Genomic DNA, 21,909 nt, shown 5'->3' with positions numbered 1-21,909 from the left:
CATATGTATCAACAAGTGAATCTAAAAATCAAGTGAATAAATAATCTGATGAACAGAATAAACTGGTGAATAGAATAGAATCAGGGGCATATAAAGGGAGTGGACTGACAATTCTCGGGGGGGAAGGGGGTGTGGCGGGTGCAGGAAGAGACTGGACAAAAGTCATACACCTATGGATGAGGACGGGGGAGGGGGGTAAGGGCAGAGGGTGGGGTGGGAACCGGGTGGAGGGGAGCTATGGGGGGAAAGAAGAGGAACAACTGTAATAATATGAACAATAAAGACTTAAAAAAAAGAAATTTAAAAAAAGAAAAAGAAAAAGACAACACCCTAATAGAAAAAAAAATGGATAAAAAGCATGAATAGACATTTCACAAAGGAAATAAAAAGGGCCAACAAACATATGAAAAATGCTCAACCTCATTAGTAATTTAAAATTAATAATTTGCAAATTAAAACCATCATGATATAACACTTTTACATCCACTAGACAAGTGTTGGTTGGCAATGATGTGTAACAATGGATCTCATACACTGATGAAAGTATAAACGGGTACAATCACTTTGGAAAACAACTTGGCATAATTGAGAAAGTGAAATAGTAAGTGCTCACAGAAAAAGAAAATAACCCAATTATTTACTGATGAACAATGGATAAGTGAATTATAGTATAATCCTATAGTGGAATACTATATAGCAGTGAAAATGAAATGCATGAATCTCAGAAACGATGCTAATGGGAAAAAGCAAGTCACAAAAAAATACAGATAGCAAGATACCATTTTCATAAAGTTCAAAAGCAAGTAAAACTATCTTTTATGACTTCATGCCTATATGACAAGTGTATAATAAAAAGCATCACAATGAAGTAAAAAATTAGAATAGTGGTTCTCTCAGGGTGTTTAGAAAAACTTACTGTCTTGGTGATGCTACTTTTAAGTTTGATAATGAACTATGGGTGTTATTTTGTTACTATAATGCTTAACAAATTAAATGTGTGCATATTCTTTTGTATAAAACAACGTATTTCATCATACCTAACGTTTTTAATAAAAAAAGTATGGAGAGCCCTAGCTGGTTTGGCTCAGAGGACAGAGAGTTGGCCTGTGGACTGAAGGGTTCCGGGTTCGATTCCAGTCAAGGGCACATGCCCTAGTAGGGGGTGTGCAGGAGGCAGCCGATCAGTGATTCTCTCTCACCATTGATATTTCTATCTCTCTTTCCCTCTCCTTTTACCTCTGAAGTCAATAAAAATATATTTTTAAAAAAAGTATGGAGAGCCCTAAATGGTTTGGCTCAGTGGATAGAGCGTCAGCCGGTGGACTGACGGGTCACAGGTTCAATTCCGGCCAAGGGCATGTACCTTGGTTGCGGGCACATTCCCAGTAGGAGGTGTGCAAGAGGCAGCTGATCGATGTTTCTCTCTCATCGATGTTTCTAACTCTCTATCCCCTCTCCCTTCCTCTCTGTAAAAAATCAATAAAATATATTTTTAAAAAAATAAAAAGCATTAAAATGAAAATGAAATGAAAAATTATTGGGAAAAAAAAAGTATAGAGAACTCAATCAATAGTGAAGAAGAGGCAGTGTGTGCAGACTACTCAGTAAGTACATGGTAAGGGAGAGAGTCTTTTATTTTTTAAGGACCAAGAGACATCTGTTTGTAGAAATGCAACACAAAGTGAAGAAACAGGAAAGAAAAATAAAATAGCGAGTAGAGTCAATAAAAGCTGCTGTTTTAATTATGTTTTTATTCTTTATGGGGTATCTTTGGGTTAATATAACTGTATCTTAGAAAATTCAGAAAAAAGCGGTCCTGGAAAAAAGAAATGTAGACAGTCTAGTCTCTTTCCCCAGTAACATAAGAGTAGAGGGATAGATTTTAAACCAGGGGTCCTCAAACTTTTTAAACAGGGGGCCAGTTCACTGGCCCTCAGACTGTTGGAGGGCCGGACTATAGTTTTAAAAAAACTATGAACAAATTCCTATGCACGCTGCACATATCTTATTTTGAAGTAAAAACACAAAACGGGAACAAATACAATACTTGTATTTGCATGTGGCCCGCGAGCCGTAGTTTGAGGACCCCTGTTAAACCATAGCAAACACCCAGAAGTCTCATTTGGCTGTGTAAATTTCATGTAATACTAATATGTCCTTTTCTGTTACTGTCCCAGATACAATCACTCCTCAGGCAACCAGTAATAATTGATGTGCTTAAATTAAGCCTTACCTGAAGAGCCTGGTCAATAGAGGCAACTGGATGCAACATGATGAATAATATGAAAACATACAAAATAATCACAGACAAAACAAAAAGATCTGAAAGAGAAAGTAGAACAATTAAATTAGAAAGTTCCTTTATATAAAAAGGCATATAATAACTGGTACACTGTCAATCCTGTTAGTTCTAAATTTGATTGTGAATACTGAATGTTGCTATTTAGGTTGATTAGGTATATAAAGTATGCTCTATATTACTTCCTGGAGTATGATACATTATTTGGGACCAAAGTATTCATTTATGTGATGTAAAAATAAACAGCATTTAAAAAACTAAGAGACCTTTATGAAAATTTGTATTTCTCCCAGATAAACAGATACTTTGTAAGATAATCAAGCCAGTCATAACTCACAAATAAGAAACTAGACTATTTATGGCAAAATGAGATCATCATTTAAACATTATGCAATGACAATTATTGTTGATTGTACTAGTAAAAATGCTGAATAACATTTATTCTCAGTATTAGATATGTTATAATCCTAAATAGAGGCATTCTAAGTTGAATGTAAGTATATTTCTGCTAGGTGAATACCACTATTTCATTGACTTCTGTGAAAGTATTTCCACAGAAAATGTTAAAACCTAAAAAGTGAGCTGATTGCCTTAACTGGTTTGGCTCAGTGGATAGAGCGTCGGCCTGCAGACTGAAGGGTCCCAGGTTCGATTCCAGTCAAGGGCATGTACCTTGGTTGCGGGCACATCCCCAGTAGGGGGTGTGCAGGAGGCAGCTGATCGATGTTTCTAACTCTCTATCCCTCTCCCTTCCTCTCTGTAAAAAATCAATAAAATACATTTTTTTTAAAAAGTGAGCTGATTTATTATGTTAACCGTGGGTTACCCCTATGGCTTGCTGTGATAGCTAGGAATAGTAAATCCCACCCAGTAGTACTTTGTATCACTTTCCCAACTTCAAAAATAAAACTTTCTGTCCTAACCGGTTTGGCTCAGTGGATAGAGCGTCAACCTGCAGATTGAAGGGTCCCAGGTTCGATTCCGGTCAGGGGCATGTACCTTGGTGGCCGTTGCATCCCTGGTAGGGGGTGTGCAGGAGGCAGCTGATCGATGTTTCTAACTCTCTAACCCTCTCCCTTCCTCTCTGTAAAAAATCAATAAAATATATTTAAAAATAAATAAATAAATAAAATAAGTAAAACTTTCTGCTCATGGCCCTCTTGTTAACTATGTGCTTACATAATGAGCCATGAGAGAGGCTCAGAAATTTCCCAACTACATTGATAGCCCTCAACCTTTTATCCCTCTTTTCTTTGGTCTGAATATTTAGTTACAAGTTCCTACTTGAGGTCAGCTTCAAATCCAAACTTTACTAGGACCATGTATAACCAAAACTTTATCACGAAGCTTTCAGAATATTGTTTTATATATACATATATACTGTTTTATAATACACTAGAGCAGTGGTCAACCTTCCTAATGCCGCAACCCTTTAATAGAGTTCCTCATGTTGTGGTGACCCCCAATCATAAAATTATTTTCGTTGCTACTTCATAACTGTAATTTTGCTACTGTTATGAATCATAATGTAAATATCTGATATGCAGAATGGTCTTAGGAGACCCCTGTGAAAGGGTCATTCGACCGCCAAAGGGGTTGCGACCCACAGGTTGAGAACCGCTGTACTAGGGGAACAGAAAGTCGGGGGTCTCCCTCAGCCCAGCCTGCACCCTCTCCAATATGGGACCCCTCTCACAATCCAGGACTGCTGGCTCCCACCGCTCGCCTGCCTGCCTGATTGCCCCTAACCACTCCCCTGCCAGCCTAATAGATGCCTAACTGCTCCCATGCTGGCCCGATTGCCCCTAACTGCCCTTCCCTGCCGGCCTGGTCACCCCTAACTGCCCTCCCCTGCTGGCCATCTTGTGTCCACATGGGGGTAGCCATCTTGTGTGTTGGAGTGATGGTCAATTTGCATATTACCTCTTTCTTAGATAGGATAAGTTATTGGGGTCAGTTAAAGAAAAAGTGTTTAAAAAATGCCAGTTGGAGGTACACAAACACATAAACTAAAAAATAAATAAAAACCCGAAAAAGAACAAAAAAATATGTCAGTCTACAAATGCCAAAGAAAAATGTGGAGATAGAAGTTTTGTTTCAATAAAGTAACAGCCCATATTATTTTTAAAATCCTATTGCATTTTCACAAACAATAAGCAAAAATAGATCTGCAATCTAGTTCCTGGCATATTGTAAGAGGAAAAAATTTACTCAGGCTCAGAAACTTTTTACATCCACCTCAACAATGCTTCTCAAATGTTCATGTCTTTCTCCTGGAGCAACCCCCTATGATCACACCTCTAAAACTCTGCCAAGATCTCCAAGCGAAGGAGAAAATAAATAATTGAATCTTTCCTCTGCTTAGCCAGGGGAGAAAAAGAGTCACTAATCAAAGGAATTTGACAGGGGAGGTGGGTGGCTGGCAGATTTATACAACCACCCAAATGACAAGACCAGGATGATTTCAACTAAGAATAGAAAAATCAGGTATTCATTTGAGAGGTAAGAGTTTTCAGTGGACTACACTCTCAGCCCCTGGCTTCTCCTGGCCCTGTAGCTTTCTTAGTAATCCTATCGGAGTGCAAGTAATACTCTTCACCAGAAGATAGCTATTAAAACAAATTCTGTGTTGTGTGGTGATTAAGGGTCAGGGGAGAATGTTCCTTAAGTTAAAGATTTAGATTGTTTTACATTCTGCCACAAAGCTATGTAAATACTAGCAAGTCATTCAGCATCAAATTATTTTAACTAGAAAATGGGGATATAATGAGAAACCCATAGGAAAGAGTAGATTTAAGTACTTAAAATGCAATGTAATATGTAAACTCAAGTTATTATTAAATATGTCCCAGTTTATGGCATCACAGATTTGTTAATGACACCAGATCCTTTTGATAGAATATGACACCAAAGTAAGGCACCACAAAGGATTTCCTTTATAGTCCCTTTTTTTGACTCAAAAACAAAACCTTACATAGAGTAAAAAAGCCCACAAACTTTATGGCAGAAAGATGTGACTTTGGGTGGAGAGCAGACGATGCAATACGCAGATGATATGTTATAGAGTTGTACATTTGAAATCTGTATGGTTTTATTCACCCATGTCACCCCAATAAAGCAAGTAAAAAATAAACAAACAAAATTTTTTAATGCTATGGAAGAAAAGTCTACAAGTACAAGTCTCCATTCTATTGGCCCGTTCTGTAGGATGCAAAGGTGACAGAAGTGAAGAAATCCATGTGAACATTGATTATACCCATGTCAAAAATGAAGAACAGACAACTGTGCTGTGCAGACCACCCAGAAGGAAAGTATAACACCCTCTGTTCCTGCTTCTAATCGAAACTTTTATGTAAAAATAAAAGTTGCAGCCAGAAGTAATCGGTTATGAAAACCAGGAATATTCAGAACTGGTGGCTTTAATTTTAAACTTAGGGTGGCAGCTACCAGGAGAATAAAACAGACAATAAACATCTAGATAACTAAGTTTATTCTATTTATGGATATATCTTTTACTTTGAAAAGACAATTTTAACTCTACTCTTCTTACATTATTTTTAAAGAAGGTAAGCAGTATGGGAATCACAGTAAATGCCAAACTTACAATTCTTGTAGCAAGGTTGCCTGAAAGGTTTTCCTTTTGAAAAGGCAATTGCCACTATGAGGTACTGAAAACTGGAGATAAAAAACACTGTGGTATTTTCATAATTTTGTATATTATGTGGATCATCTTCGGTTTCATTGTACAAATGTGAAAAATTCCCATATAGGCTTCCTGTTGTATTACAAGCACTGAAACACACAAAACAAAATTTACGTTACTAAACACAATACCAATTGCACAAAAGAAACCAATTCTACCTTATTTGCCTTGACTATCATAAAATAAATAGAAATAAGGTATATAGCAAAAGACCCAACGATATTAAGGTTAAGATATATAAAACAGGTAGAAGAACATTAAGGGTTTTTTCAATTTAGTCACATTCCAATCAGTTAAAAAATTAGAAGAAACCTCATTACTTAATAAACCCCTCTCACTTTTTAAATTTGGAGAGTAATTTTAGCATAGTAAAGGTAAACTGATCTTGGGTTTGACCTTAGCTCTACCATTTTTTAGCTATCACTAAGGAAATATTTAATTTCTGAGCCCATGTCCCGACCTGCAAGTGTGGACACCACCTGCTCATTCAGAGGGTTACTGTGGGAAATGAGTATGATAAAGTGTATACATGCCCAGCAAAGCACTTGGCACTGAAGCCCTCAATATTTTCCAGCTACGGCTCTCTCATCTCTACTTCCAGGTGAGCAGGACTGGCAAACAAAGAACTAAATATAAGAAGTCCCCAATATCCATCACTAAAACATCAGGTATAATAAGCATTGTTCTTGAGAACAACCCCATCTATTCCTTTTCATATGCAGTGTTTATATGTACATACTAGAGGCCCAGTGCACGGATTCCCTCAGCCTGGACTGCGGGAATCAGGCCGAAACCGGCTCTCCAACATTCCCCAAGGGGTCCCAGATTGCGAGAGGGCACAAGCCAGGCTGAAGGACCCCACTGGTGCACAATTGGGGCCAGGGGAGGGGTCGCAGGAGGGCTCCAGGGCATGTCCAGCCCGTCTTGCCCAGTTCCGATTGGCCGGACCCCAGCAGAGAGCTAACCTACCAGTCAAAGCGTCAGCCCCCTGGTGGTCAGTGCATGTCATAGTGACAGGTCGAACGGCCGAAAACTTAGCATATTAGGCTTTTATATATACAGATAAGCAAACAGTAATATTATGTTTCTAAAACTTTAAAGACAAGTAATCTCCCTCAAGCAAGCAAAATAAATGTGTGCATCTGAAAATTTAAATCTACAAAATTACCTTAGTGAATAGTTTTTATGTTTAATTAATTAAAATGATGTTGTCATGATTTGTGAACTGTAGAATACTCTACCCATAAACAAATAATACTTAAAAAAAGAATTTAGGTTTTAAAATGCTATTTCCTAAAATGGGGTTAGAAAAGTTAGAAGCACCAACATTCAGGTGTTTAAAAGAGGCCTAAGTGATTAATTTCAACTTTCTAATTTTACAGATAAAGAAAGCAAAGCTCAGTAGCAAATTAAGAAACTGGTCCAACGTCCCCATCTTGGTAGTGATTATTAAGATCTTGCCAGACTGTCTTCCTACACACAGAAGAAATTATCATGATATAGTCATGATATAAATTATTTAAGTGTTTAATTAAGCTGCATGCAAAAATCTATATATATAAAAGCCTAAGTGACCAGTTGACTGATTGACTGGTTACTATGACATGCACTGACCACCAGGGGGCAGACACTCAACATAGGAGCTGTGCCCTCTGGTGGTCAGTGTGCACCCACAGTGGGAGCGCTGCCCAGCTCACTGAAGGGCGCCAGACGTGGGGCTCATGGCTGGCCGCCACAGCCCAGAGACTGCAGTGGAGCGTCAGCGAGCCTACCAAGCAGCAGCAGGTGCAGCGGGGCCGGGATGAGCAGGAGCGGCAGGCAGGAGCAGCAGGCGGCATTGGACTGCCGGTTTTGGCCCAATACCCGCAGGCCACGCCGAGGGGCCCCACCAGTGCATGAATCTGTGCACCAGGCCTCTAGTTTTTATATAAAAATTTAGACTTATTCTCACATGTATGAATGTTACACACACTTCACACAGACTTTTAAATGGACTAACCAACTTACTCTGAATGTGGATGCCATATTTCATACCAAGGTTGCTGCTTGACCCAAAAAAACCCCAAAGACTGAAATCCAATGCTGATGATGATCTGAGACAAAACGGAGAAGAGAAGGGCCCCCGATATGAGACCTGAAGGTGGTCTTTGTGCCACAAGTTCCTTCCAGGCAGGATTTAAACTCACTACATTAGAAGAAAAAGATGAAAGGTTTGTTGCTTGTTGCTCAATCAATTTGTCACTATAAAATGCATAATCAAATTCATTTAGAAACATAAAATTTGTTTTTGTCAACTACAATTAAAATAATACAATTTCTTCCTCATAAGACATTAACAAAGGTTTGAAGCAAAATAAACAAAACAGTAACATAAAAAAGGCTTTGTTTGTTTTATTATGGTGTTATCCACTGAGTTTCTCCACTGTTAAGTCTCTGTTTTTTTAGTTTGTTCATAAATAATGTGTATAATAAGACTATATAAAATTCCTGTCCCTCATCAAATTTCATTCACTAGTTTTTTTTGGGGTTATTTTGAGAGAGAGAGAGAGAGAGAGAGAGAGAGAGAGAGGAAGGAAGGAAAGAAGGAAGGAAGGAGGGAAGGAAGAAAGAGAGAGGAAGAGAGAAAGAAAGAAAAATTGATCGGTCACCTCCTGTATGCGTCCTGATCGGGACAGAACCCACAACCTTTTTGTGGTGTACAGGACAACGTTCCAATCAACTGAACCACCCTGCCAGGGCTCATTCACTAATTTTTAGCATTAATTAAAGATTGTCTATGATATATTATGATAGAATTGTACACCTGAAACCTATAATTTTATTAACCAATTCATCCCAATAAATTTAATAAAAAATGGTCTAAATAAGCCATTCTCAACCAACATGATTTTGCCCCTCAGGAAACATTTGACAATGTCTGGAGATACTTTTGGTTGTCACAACTGGAAGAGTGTTACAGGCACCTAGTTGGATAGAGGCCAGAGATGCTGGTAAGCATCCTACAATGCACAGAATCCCCAACAACAAAAAATTATTTGGCCTAAAATGTCAATAAAACTGGGAAGGTTCTTTCCATAATTTAAGTCCATCATTTCATTTATTCATTTACATATTCATTCATTCATTGACTGCCTGCCTGCCAGTATAAACTAAATTTGTATTTGATTAAATGAGTCAGATCCTATTACCATTACTATTTATTTTTTTATTATTATTTTTGTTGTTAATCCTCCTCACCCAAGGATATGTTTCCATTGATTTTTTTTTTTTAAGAGAGAGAGTGGGATGTGGAGAGACAGAGAGAAACATCAATGTGAGAGAGTCACATAGATCGGTTGCCTCCCGCATGCACCCCAACCAGGGCCGGGGATCAAGCCTGCAACTGAGGTATATGACCTTGACCAGAATTGAACCCAGGACCCTTCAGTCCATGGGCTGATGCTCTATCCACTGAGCCAAACCGGCTAGGGCCATTATTATTTATTTTGATGTGAACATCACCAATTCATAGCCTGAGTCTAACTACACTATAATGCACAAAGCCATATAATTGGTATATCTTCTTTCATAAATATCAATATCAAGAGACCCCAAAAAAAGGCTGATGTAATATTCCTGATTAAAGAAGATTAAAGAGACATGATAATTACATGAAGTTTGTGAGCCCTGGTAAGACCTAAGCTAGGGGACTAGGAAAAAAGATAGGTATAAAAGGACATTGTTGGGCCATAGCTGGTTGCTCAGTGGATAAAGCAGCCGTGGGCAAACTACGGCCCGCGGGCCGGATCCGGCCCGTTTGAAATGAATAAAACTAAAAAAAAAAAAGACCATACCCTTTTATGTAATGATGTTTACTTTGAATTTATATTAGTTCACACAAACACTCCATCCATGCTTTTGTTCCGGCCCTCCGGTCCAGTTTAAGAACCCATTGTGGCCCTCGAGTCAAAAAGTTTGCCCACCCCTGGGATAGAGCGTCAGCCTGCAGACTGAAGGGTCCCGGGTTCGATTCCGGTCAAGGGCACATGCCTGGGTTGTGAGCTCAATCCCCAGTGTGGGGTGTGCAGGGGGCAGCCGATCAATGATTCTCTCTCATCATTGATGTTTCTATCTGTCTCTCCCTCTCCCTTTCTCTCTGAAATCAATAAAAATATATTTTAAAAAAATCTATACTAATAAGAGAGTAATATGCTAATTAGACCGGACATCTTCCAGACAAAGCCACGGGGGCGGGGCTGAGGCAGAGGTAGTTAGTTGCAATCAGGCCAGCAGGGGAGGGCAGTTAGGGGCGACCAAGTCGGCAGGGGAGGGCAGTTAGGGGGCGATCAGGCCAGCAGGCAGAGGCAGTTAGGGGCGATCAGGTCAGCAGGCAGAGGTGGTTAGGGGTGATCAGGCAGGCGAGCGGTTAGGAGCCAGCAGTCCCGGATTGCGAGAGGTATGTCCAACTGCTGGATTGGAGAGGGTGCAGTCCGGGCTGAGGGACACCCCCCACCCCCCACCTGCTCGTGCACAAATTTTTTGCACCGGGCCTCTAGAATGCTTATAAAAGGGCATTGTTGGGACATATGACAAAACCTGAATACCTGCTGTGGATTAGATACTATTTTATCAATGCTAAATTTCCTGATCTTTACAACTGTGTTTAATTATACAGTATAAGAGAATGGCTTTGTTTTTAGGCAATATATACTAACATATTCAGAGGCAAAGGGGCATAATAATACAAACCTATTCTCAAATATTTCAAAAAAGAGTGGAGAGAGAATAAAATAAATGGGGGAAAACATAAGCAACTGGTAATAAAAGGCAATATTAACAGGAAATCTGGAGAGGTATGCAGTGTTACAATTGTTGATGTAAATTTACCAAAGTTTAACAAATCACATTAGAACTTCATAGGCTTTGAAATCACTAACAAAATACTCACTTGTAAATACCACTACCAAAATGATTGCCAGATCAATGAAGAGAAACTGGAAGTCTCCTAGGTTACTTAAGACCTACAGAAGTAATTTTTTAAAACATATTTAGTTTTCAGGAATAATTACCACTTTTCTCTGGTTTTAGTGCCCCACTCCCCGCCCCCAATGATTACTACTAAATGACACTTGGACCTGCTTGAAAAGTGAAATACATTTGCCTTTCGAATCAGTGAAATACAACATGTTTGCAAATATTCAAATTAATATGTTAGTATAAAAGGCATCTCCTAACAATTCAATTCAATAAAAATCTTTTAAAGCTTTTTTTGGCAAAAAGAAAACACAAACTTTTACTCACAATATTCAATATTCTTGAAAATTAGTATCTTGAAGCTTCCTTAATATCTAACAACATCCCTCCTGATACTTTCTACAAATGATAAAAAAGTATAGTTTCACAAAGACTCCTTGGGATGTCACCAATGTTCACTTAGAGATATATCTAAAGTGAGATCACTTTCAGGATAAAATCTGACAGAGTACTTATGGACACCACTATTTAAGCTTTTTCTCCAAATTCATAATATCCTACAACTATTGCTGAAACACCTTTTCTCATTCCGGCCTTTTCCTGTAAATGTATAGCAAAATTAACTACAATTCTGAAATATGTCACAGCTTATTTAAAAGAATTCTAAAAAAGATGTCCAATTTGTGCTCAAGGCAAAAAAGTATTCAATCATCTTTTATTCACAAGGTTCAACCACAGCTATTGGCCTTGAGGAAAATGATATTCCATATTAATGAGATTTTTCAATCTGCTACACAAAACATAGTAAAACTGAAGAAAAATTTATAACTGCTAATTATGTAAATTCCATAATTAATGCATGCATTCAAAATCAAACACATATGCTCATATCTTAATTTAAATGACTTAACACTAAGTATAAGCAATATCAGTACTCACGGAATACAGTAGAGTAACACTGAAGTATTGTATAATGCTGTACAAAGCCATAAATTTAAACACACAGAAGGAAGTCATTAAAGCAGCACGGCCTTCCCTGTGAAAACAAATGTTGGCATGTGAATAAAGGCATTTCAAACTCCTCCTCCAAACCACAATTATATCTTGACAGATGAATATTAACATTCAACCGCTACAATAAAGCACACTTCTACCCAAAGAACTAAGCCAAAGCAGAACTGGAAGAGATGAGGAGTAACAATCAATCTGTTGCTAATAAATAACAGATCAAATATACCAAAAAACCATAAAAACAAATTCATATTACTTTCTGTGATCATTTTTCCCCCCATATTATTAAAGCAAGCTACAAAGAGACAACAGGAAATTTTTAATTTGTCCTACCTGATGAGGTTTGGCACACAGGAAATACTAGGAGTTTTGGAGGTAAAGGGAGATGCCACTGAAGCCTCGAGCTCTGATAAAGAAATGCCTCCATGTGCCCTCTTTAGAGCCTAAAAGTTAGAAAAAGAAAACTGGTAACATCCTGTGAATGTGACTTAGGCTAGCAGGGGTAGGGAAGCTTTTTTCTGTCAAGGGCCATTTGGATATTTATAACATCATTTGAGGGCCATACAAAATGATCAACTTAAAAATTAGCCTGCTATATTTGGTCAAACATTTCATTAACTCACCCCTAATGCTTTGGCAGGACCAGATCAAATGATTTCACAGGCCTTATATGACCTGTGTGCCAGAAGTTCCCCACCCCTGGGCTAGAGAAAGAATTATAAATTACAAAAATTATACTTACACCACAATCATTTGCACCATCACCACACATCCCAACAAAGTAACTGGGGAACAAAAATTATGTTAAGATTTTGATTAATTTCCTAAAAGGCACAATACTTAAGATTTCTCTAATACAATATTATGAAGAGCTAAGAAACCAAGATTCCCCCCAGTGAAACAAATGAACCTTTTCATTACAGTGATCACAGGCATGTTGCTTTGTATCAGCCTGCATGTCAAATAACCTGGGTATTGTCCAATTTCCGTCATAAGATGGACAAATCACTTTATCATTTTAACATCTCAATTTCCTAATCTTTAGAGCAAAGTACTTGGGCTTGTATAGCCTTTAGCACACTTACTTCTAAGGCTATCAGTAAAGAGTTCTCCCTTAAAAACTTGAAACATATTTATTTACTAAAACTATAAAGTCACTTCCATCAAACTGAGATGAATGAACTCTATCTCATACATATGACCTGGAAAAGAAACTGTAGATATTGTACTTTAGCTGCAAGAGCCTACATGAGCACATAAGCCTCTTTTAAATAGACACTTAAAGTTATCGCTTACCTACCTCACGGGATAATATTATATACATGAAATATTAGTTACTTTTCTGGGTTTGAAAATGAATTACAATTCACTAAAAAACAAAACAAAAAAAACACACCACACACCCCAATACTTACTCTACATTTTGCAATGCTTCTACTAATTGTGTCTTCTGATCAGGTGCCATACGAGCAAACACAGTGCCATGCAACATCAACTGGAAAAAATATGAATTTCTTTAAAATTCTGTTTACAATGTATTTATGTGAACACATACATAAACCCAAATAACTAACCTTTGGAACAAGGTCTTGAAAATGCTCCAGTATCACTGAAAATGATTTTCCATTCATTGCAAAATGATAACGAGACACCTGAAGATCCTCTAAGCTATCGTGGACTGATTTAATTGGTATTGCCTGTGTGTACAACATTCAAAATAATATTTAGGAAGCCAAACCAAGTAACACTACCTTATTTTAAATATATCTGATCCAAAACTAATTTTTTTCATTTGATATTTTACATAAGACATTGAAAGTTTAACATTTATTGAAAGTAAAGGTAAAGTCAATTTTAAGGGGACGAACCTATCTATATGTTTATTAAGAAAACAAAAACACACACACAAACATAAGGAAGGCTAAATATCAGCTTCAATTTGAAATGATCCATGAACTGAATATTTTGGCCTACCTTCACCATTTATTACTACTTTTAAAATAGGATAAATCTTTGGGATTCTTATACTTTAAAAGTGTGCTTCTCAACTTTGTCTAACAATCAAAATTTAAAGCATTGAGATTCCTGGATCTAATGAATCAGAAGCCCAGGCTTCTGTTTCTGTTTACTTTTTGTTTTGTTAAATTTTAATGCAGAGTTTACTTTTTTAGACTAAATTAAAACATGCAAGCTTCAAAGAGAAAAATTCATCCTGACATTACCTCTGAGTCAATTGCTGATGAATTACTGCACTGTGTTAGAGTGTCTGCATAATGCCAGTTTATTTTGGCAACTTTTCCATCCTTTGGAGGTAATGCTTCAGCAATAATAACTTTATCCTGAGGTAGTATCATTCCACAGTCTCTGGCCACAGAGACAGCAGTCAACATGTTGTCACCTAATTTTCAAAATATTGAAAACACATTAAAATTAAAACATAAATGGATTAACCAACAAGTGCTTATTGAAAATCTACTATAGTCCCTATCACTGGACTGGGCAAAATGAAGATAATGTATGGTCTTTACTCTTAGAGTTTAAAAATAAAATAATCAGGACATACTTATCAAAGGAAGCCTTAAATAATGCAAGCAATATATACGAAACAGTCAGAACATTCTCACCCACAATTTTTAAAACCAAATACATTCTCATTCTTTTTTATTTTAACCCTCACCTGAGGATATGTTTTTATTGATTTGAGAAGGAGGGGGAGGGGGAGGAGGAGGAGGAGAGAGAAACATCAATGTGAGAAACATCAATCAGTGCTCTTGTACTTGGCCTGAGGGAGGATAGAACCTGCAATTTAGGTATACGCCCTCACCTGGAATCAAATCTACAACCTTTTGGTGCACAGGACAACGTTCCAACCAACTGAGCACCAAGCCAGGGCCATTCTCAATCTTTGAGTCATTCACTAGTAGCACCTGCCACAGTGCTACATACAGAGCAGAAGCTCAATAAATATTTTTTAAACAACCTAGGAGTGACCGGTGATCTGTTTAAGAATACTAGAATAGTATCACAGAAAAGAAAGAATGAATTACAAAAGCAAGATTACACAGAACTAAAAGATAAGCAAGGTAGTAAGAATATAATCTTTACAAGATGTAAAGAGAACAAAGACAGACAACTTCTCAGCCATGAGAAAAAAAGAGCAGCACTGTAAAGGATAGGTTCAAGAGAAGAAAATACTAGCTTACAGGAGAAGCTGACAAAGGTCTTGGGAGCCCACTGCTATCAGACTGATGGGCAATATTATTTTTTTCCCCAACTCCTACACACTATTTCCAAGGGTGTCTTCCAGTGATCAGACAGACGCCTTAGGACAACAAAACTATAGTCAGTCATGGTAGAGAAAGAGGGGAAAGAGATACAGAGATAGAAAGTGCCTTGAAGCAGTCATTAAAACCAAGAATTGCTAGGAAGATAATAAATTTAGTTACTTCAGCTGTATAGTAACAACTATGCTATCAGATGAATCTCAGAGTCTAAAACATAATTCTAGTAGAGCAAACAAATGTACAAATATCTAACACAGAGCAAGGCACAATAAGTGCTATAAGAAATATATGATTACAGAGAGATAAAAAGGAGCAGAGGTTAAAATTTTATAGTGTGCCCTTTATTATCTTACTATACCAGTGATGGCGAACCTTTTGAGCTCGGCGTGTCAGCATTTTGAAAAACCCTAACTTAACTCTAGTGCCGTGTCACATATAGAAATTTTTTGATATTTGCAACCATAGTAAAACAAAGACATATTTTTGATATTTATTTTATGTATTTAAATGCCATTTAACAAAGAAAAATCAACCAAAAAAATGAGTTCGCATTTCACCTCTGACACGAGTGTCATAGGTTCGCCATCACTGTACTATACTTTCTATCAACAGAATTTGTTAGACTTCAAAAGAATAGTGCCAAGTTAACTTACACCTTAAAAAATATTCAGAGCTGAAATAGGGCAATGCAGGATGGAGCCACAATATAATATACTTTTATAACCAATTGGTCATCTGTTAATATATCTTGAACTCTAAGAGTCACACTCAAATTTTTCTGAGTCATTTTATAAAGTCTAACCTGTGACCATGACAGTGCGAATGTTGGCTTTATGCAAATCTTCAAGTACTGCAGGGGTTTCTCGCTTTAATTTGTTCTGCATTATAATTAATCCCATAAAATCCATGTTGTTTTCAATGGCATCTCTGCAGAAAAAGAAATTTTAACACGTAATGGTATAGTCAAGTGAACGGGCTATTTTCTCTTTATATTGATAAAGCAATTTAAAATATCCAAAAATGATAAATTAAGACATTTTATAGGCAGAACAAAGCACATATGTGTATGTTTATGAATTCAATATCTTAAAAAAAAATTAAGCCTGGAAAAACAATTCCCAAGAAATACATTGAAATTAAATTTTACCCTTTGAAATGCAGGAATATAAGAATCATTTGGAAATGTATAGTTAGTTGGCTCTCCACATCCCCAGGGGAGTCCTAGAACCAATTCCCACACAGATATCAAGGGACAACTGTATTCCTTTGTAAGACACTAAAAACGCATAGTGCTAAGGAATGTTCATCTTGTATCCTACTCACCAACTGAGCAAGCATAAATAAATCTATTTTTTACTATCCCACACACAACATACCCTAACTTAAATGTTAAGAGAAAGGGGAAAAAACTGTCCTGTAAGTACATTTGATACAATTATACTACATTCATTATCAAATTTTTGATGAATTTTTATAAAACTCTTTATCAAAATCTTGATCCTTGAAGTGGGATGTAAGAAGCATTAGCAATCCAACAATGAGATCTACTTGGAATCCAGAGATAAGTCTTTTATAATATTCACTAGAGGCCCGGTGCACAAAATTTTGTGCACTCGGGGAGGTGGGGAGGGGGGTCCCCCAGCCCGGCCTGTGCCCTCTCGCAGTCTGGGACCCCTCGGGAGATAACGACCTGCTGGCTTAGGCCTGCTCCCGGGTGGCAGAGGGCACGCCCAATCCCTAGGTGCAGCCCCTGGTCAGGCTCAGAGCAGGGCCGATTGGGGAGTTGGGGCGCCGCCCCCTGTCACACACAGAGCAGGGCAGATCAGGGGGTTGGGGCGCTGCACCCTGTCACACTCAGGGCAGGGCCAATGGGGAGGTTATGGCTCTACCCTGTCACACACAGAGCAAGGCCCGTGGAGGGGGGTTGGGGCGCCACCCTCTATCACCCACAGAGCAGGGCCGATCAGGGGGTTGGGGCGCCACCACTGTCACACTCGGGGCAGGGCCGATGGAGAGGTTATGGCTCTACCCTGTCACACACAGAGCAAGGCCCGTGGAGGGGGGTTGGGGCGCCACCCTCTATCACCCACAGAGCAGGGCCGATCAGGGGGTTGGGGCGCCACCACTGTCACACTCGGGGCAGGGCCGATGAAGAGTTTATGGCTCTACCCTGTCACACACAGAGCAAGGCCCGTGGAGGGGGGTTGGGGCGCCACCCTCTATCACCCACAGAGCAGGGCCGATCAGGGGGTTGGGGCGCCACCACTGTCACACTCGGGGCAGGGCCGATGAAGAGTTTATGGCTCTACCCTGTCACACACAGAGCAAGGCCCGTGGAGGGGGGTTGGGGCGCCACCCTCTATCACCCACAGAGCAGGGCCGATCAGGGGGTTGGGGCGCCACCACTGTCACACTCGGGGCAGGGCCGATGAAGAGTTTATGGCTCTACCCTGTCACACACAGAGCAAGGCCCGTGGAGGGGGGTTGGGGCGCCACCCTCTATCACCCACAGAGCAGGGCCGATCAGGGGGTTGGGGCGCCACCACTGTCACACTCGGGGCAGGGCCGATGAAGAGTTTATGGCTCTACCCTGTCACACACAGAGCAAGGCCCGTGGAGGGGGGTTGGGGCGCCACCCTCTATCACCCACAGAGCAGGGCCGATCAGGGGGTTGGGGCGCCACCACTGTCACACTCGGGGCAGGGCCGATGAAGAGTTTATGGCTCTACCCTGTCACACACAGAGCAAGGCCCGTGGAGGGGGGTTGGGGCGCCACCCTCTATCACCCACAGAGCAGGGCCGATCAGGGGGTTGGGGCGCCACCACTGTCACACTCGGGGCAGGGCCGATGAAGAGTTTATGGCTCTACCCTGTCACACACAGAGCAAGGCCCGTGGAGGGGGGTTGGGGCGCCACCCTCTATCACCCACAGAGCAGGGCCGATCAGGGGGTCGCTTCCAGCTGCCTGGCTGCCAGCCGCCATCTTGGCTGACAGTTAATTTGCATAAGGATATGCTGATTAGCCAATGGGAAGGGTAGCGGTCGTATGCCAATTACCATGTTTCTCTTTTATTAGTATTGATATTCAATAGTTAGAGATGTTATTCCTTCAAATAGTTATCTATAATGCACCAAGTACTACAGAAATCGTTGGAATGTCAAAGATAAAGGTATGATATATACTCTTCAATATGTTTTTCTGGGGAAATAGACAAGCAAGCAAAACAAAAAATAATAGGCGCTTCAGCATTATAATGCACATGAAGTCTGTTCAGCGATAGTTGTGTTAAGAAATCTCAAGCTAGCCGAAACCGGTTTGGCTCAGTGGATAGAGCGTCAGCCTGCGGACTCAAGGGTCCCGGGTTCGATTCCGGTCAAGGGCATGTACCTGGGTTGCGGGCACATCCCCAGTGGGGGGTGTGCAGGAGGCAGCTGATCGATGTTTCTCTCTCATCGATGTTTCTAACTCTCTATCTCTTTCCCTTCCTCTCTGTAAAAAATCAATAAAATATATTAAAAAAAAAAAAAAAAAGAAATCTCAAGCTAAATCAGAGAAATATTTTTTTCAATAGAGAAAGGGGGATGGAGGTTAGGGACCAAAATTTCACACTTGCAATAACCAAGTGGTTTTTCTACACAAAATTCAACAATTATAGGCCCTTTACAAAGCTATAAACCTCAATAACTTTGAAATATAATTCAGAACAAGGAGTGTTAAAGGTATTAAAGAATAGTTAGGAAACTTACTACAAATGATATTGCTGGTGATAATAGGAGAAACAATCCTTGAACCTGAAAATGCATTTCAAAGCACAAAGCTTTACAAATGTGAAACTACTGGATCAAGAATACTGCAGCCATTTTCCTACAAGATACTAGCCATGTCTGGCTTTAAGTGGTTTCCTAACTTTCCTATGATACAGGTCATGGAAATGTTGTCCTCTAATTAATGAATACTACAATATTTAATTCAAGATATAAAGATTCAAGCTGTTAGAGAAATGCCAAAACCTATTCCCAGAAGTTAGAATGGACACACAGAGAAGATTGAAGGATGAGGATGAAGGGAAGCAGAGAGAGAAGTTGATAGAGAAGAATAGGGTATTCTGGGCAGAAGGAACAGCCCATCCAAGGGCATGGAAGAATGTCTGAATAGAACAGGCTCAAGAACTATAGGCAATTCAACAGTTAGTCCTTAGGAGAGAACTAGCAAAAGGTGAAGCTGTAGAGACAAAAAAGAGCCTAATATGCCCTTCACAGGAATCGATATAATATTTTACATTTTGGCTCTCAATCATGTATATGCATCATATCATTTGGTTATCACTTTTTTTTTTAATCACAAGTTGCCAACAGCACTTTATTTTTTCTTTTCCAACATCCTGTTCTGCAGCTTCATTGGCTCTTTTTGCCTGGATACCAAAGAGCCGGGCATTGGTACGGGCCATGCAAAGACTGGCAAAAGCCTTGAAGTTCTTCTCCTCCCTCTGTGATGACCCTGGCTTTCTTTCTCCTTCTTGTAGACATTCCGTATGGGCATGACTGGTCCGGTCAGCTGGGTAGCCCATTTGAGTTTTTCAGAACTGTCTCCCTTCCTGGGGGCCAAAGGCTTCCTGGGGAAGAGTATGAGCTTGGAGCGGTACTCCTTCAGCTGCTGCACGTTGGCCTGCAGGGACTCGGTGGACTTGTTCCGCCGCCTCGGATCCACCGAGATCCCAATGGTCCCGGCCACCTTTTTGTGAATTCCAGCCACCCTTAACTCTTCCAAGCTGAAGGCCCTCTGGCTCGGCTCGCACTTTGGCGTGGGTACCAAACGGTGGGGCATCTCACTATGGGTCGGATGGGTCCGGACTCAGGGCAAGGGGCAATGCAGCGCCAGGCCTTGCGTCTGTGGATCTTCTGCGCCAGCTGATTAAACCACATGGCAACGCACTGCTGCCAGTCCTTGTGGAAGTGGGGCTTTAGGATCATGCCATTTTGGCTGGGCGCCATGGCTGCTGCCTACAGGCCTTCTCGGAAGGAGAACAGCTGGCAGAAAGCCACTTTTTTTTTTTTTGAAACATTCATGCTTAGACCACATCCCTCAAATAATGTTTTATAGTTAGAATTCCTAATGTAGTTTTTCCTTTTAGTTAATTTGGCTATCCACTCTACTCCTTTAGTTCTCTCTCAGAAAACATAATTGTACTACAAACACTTTTTATTTAACGTACCTGAAATAATTAGAAGTTCTAATAGTCCATAATTTAACTATTGCCCTATTGGTGAGTATTATGTTATTTGTACTATTTAAACATGAACTTATGCACATAAAATATTTTTTCAGGCTGGATTCCTAGAACTGCACTTGCTAGGTCAAATAAGCAAATCTAAATGTTCTTCAGAACTTAACAATAGTGTACAAGCAATATCCTATCTAATGAAAGAGTAATATGCAAATTAACCGCCACTCCGTGACAAAGATGGCGGCGCCCATAGCGGCTGGGGCAGGACGCTGGCGGAGCCCAGCAGGCAAATGTGTCTGCAGGCAGCACCCAGCAGGGCCTGCTTGGGGGTCGCCGCGGCAACCCGGGAGCAGGCAAGCGCAGCCCACAGGCAGCACCCAGCAGAGCCTGCTTGACCATCCCCGTGGTGTGGAGCAGGCAGGCCCCGCAGAGAGAAGAGAACCACAGGGACTGGGCCCAAGCTGTCAGTAGGACATCCCCTGAGGGCTCCTGAATTGGAGAGGGTGCAGGTCGGGCTGAGGGACTCCCCTCCCTCGCCCCCCTGCACGAATTTCGTGCACCAGGCCTCTAGTCCTATATAATAAAAGGCTAATATGCAAATAGACCGAACAGCAGAACAACCAAACAACCAGTCGCTATGACGTGTGCTGACCACCAGGGGGTGCACGTGGAACATAGTGGGAGTCGGCAGCAGGCAGCAGAGCGTAGAACATGGCTGCTGTTGGTGGAGCAGGTGAGCGGGGGCGCCAGACCAAGGCAGGGTGTCAGTCACTGTCACTGGGGAGAGCCTCTGATGGTTACTGAAAATTCTTTGCTCCCGCACACCACAGTCCAGCCTGGCACTCGCACCCACTGCTGGTGCTGATGGCTCGGTGCCGTCAGCGGGTGCGAGCGGTGGCTGCCAGCCCCGATCATCCCTCAGGGCTTCTCCACCTCCCTCTGCTCCTGAGGGGCTATCAGGGCCAGCAGCCACCACTTCCACCTGCTGCCGGCACCAGCCCCGCTCACACCTGCAGACGGCGCTGGAGCCACCGCTCACACCTTCTGCCAGCCTCAATCACCCCTGAGGGCTTCTCTACCTCTCCCTGCTCCTGAGGGGCGATTGGAGCAGCAGCTGCCGCTCGCACCCACTGACAGCGCCTTCCCCACTTGCAACCGCTGCTGGCACCAGCCCCAATTGCTCTGTGCCATCAGCGGGTGCAGGGCTGCCAGCAGACAGGGGACTGGGGGCTGCGGCAGGAGGGGTTGGGCAGGGGCGAGGAGGATGGGCTGAGACCCACCCTTGTGCCCACCACAGCCTCACGGCCCACAGTTCCTTTCAAGGTGCACGAATTTGTGCACTGGGCCCCTAGTCTATATATATCTACACTAATAAAAGAGAAACATGGTAATTAGCGTACGACCGCTACCCTTTTCATTGGCTAATCAGTGAGT

General features: G+C 40.8%; 1 protein-coding gene and 1 pseudogene across 3 annotated transcripts in view; both read right to left on the bottom strand.

Annotated features, from left to right (window-relative positions):
* The window catches only part of ATP13A3 (ATPase type 13A3), a 112,130-nt gene that overhangs the window by 20,220 nt on the left and 70,001 nt on the right, over positions 1 to 21,909 (bottom strand). For all 3 annotated transcript variants that reach the window (XM_005873195.2, XM_005873196.2, XM_014545316.1), the window contains exons 20-30: positions 16,053 to 16,177; positions 14,189 to 14,364; positions 13,541 to 13,663; positions 13,382 to 13,461; positions 12,709 to 12,751; positions 12,300 to 12,409; positions 11,895 to 11,991; positions 10,930 to 11,002; positions 8,010 to 8,187; positions 5,904 to 6,091; positions 2,234 to 2,322 (exon numbers count right to left, since the gene is read on the bottom strand). In XM_005873195.2, coding sequence (XP_005873257.1) covers positions 2,234 to 2,322; positions 5,904 to 6,091; positions 8,010 to 8,187; positions 10,930 to 11,002; positions 11,895 to 11,991; positions 12,300 to 12,409; positions 12,709 to 12,751; positions 13,382 to 13,461; positions 13,541 to 13,663; positions 14,189 to 14,364; positions 16,053 to 16,177 — 1,282 coding nt within the window. The remainder of the gene's footprint in view (positions 1 to 2,233; positions 2,323 to 5,903; positions 6,092 to 8,009; positions 8,188 to 10,929; positions 11,003 to 11,894; positions 11,992 to 12,299; positions 12,410 to 12,708; positions 12,752 to 13,381; positions 13,462 to 13,540; positions 13,664 to 14,188; positions 14,365 to 16,052; positions 16,178 to 21,909) is intronic.
* Positions 19,543 to 20,306, bottom strand: LOC102263944 (annotated as a pseudogene).

This window comes from Myotis brandtii, unplaced genomic scaffold, assembly GCF_000412655.1.
Source record: "Myotis brandtii unplaced genomic scaffold, ASM41265v1 scaffold4, whole genome shotgun sequence".
Lineage (NCBI taxonomy): Eukaryota > Metazoa > Chordata > Mammalia > Chiroptera > Vespertilionidae > Myotis > Myotis brandtii.
This window is presented reverse-complemented; position numbering and strand designations above follow the sequence as displayed.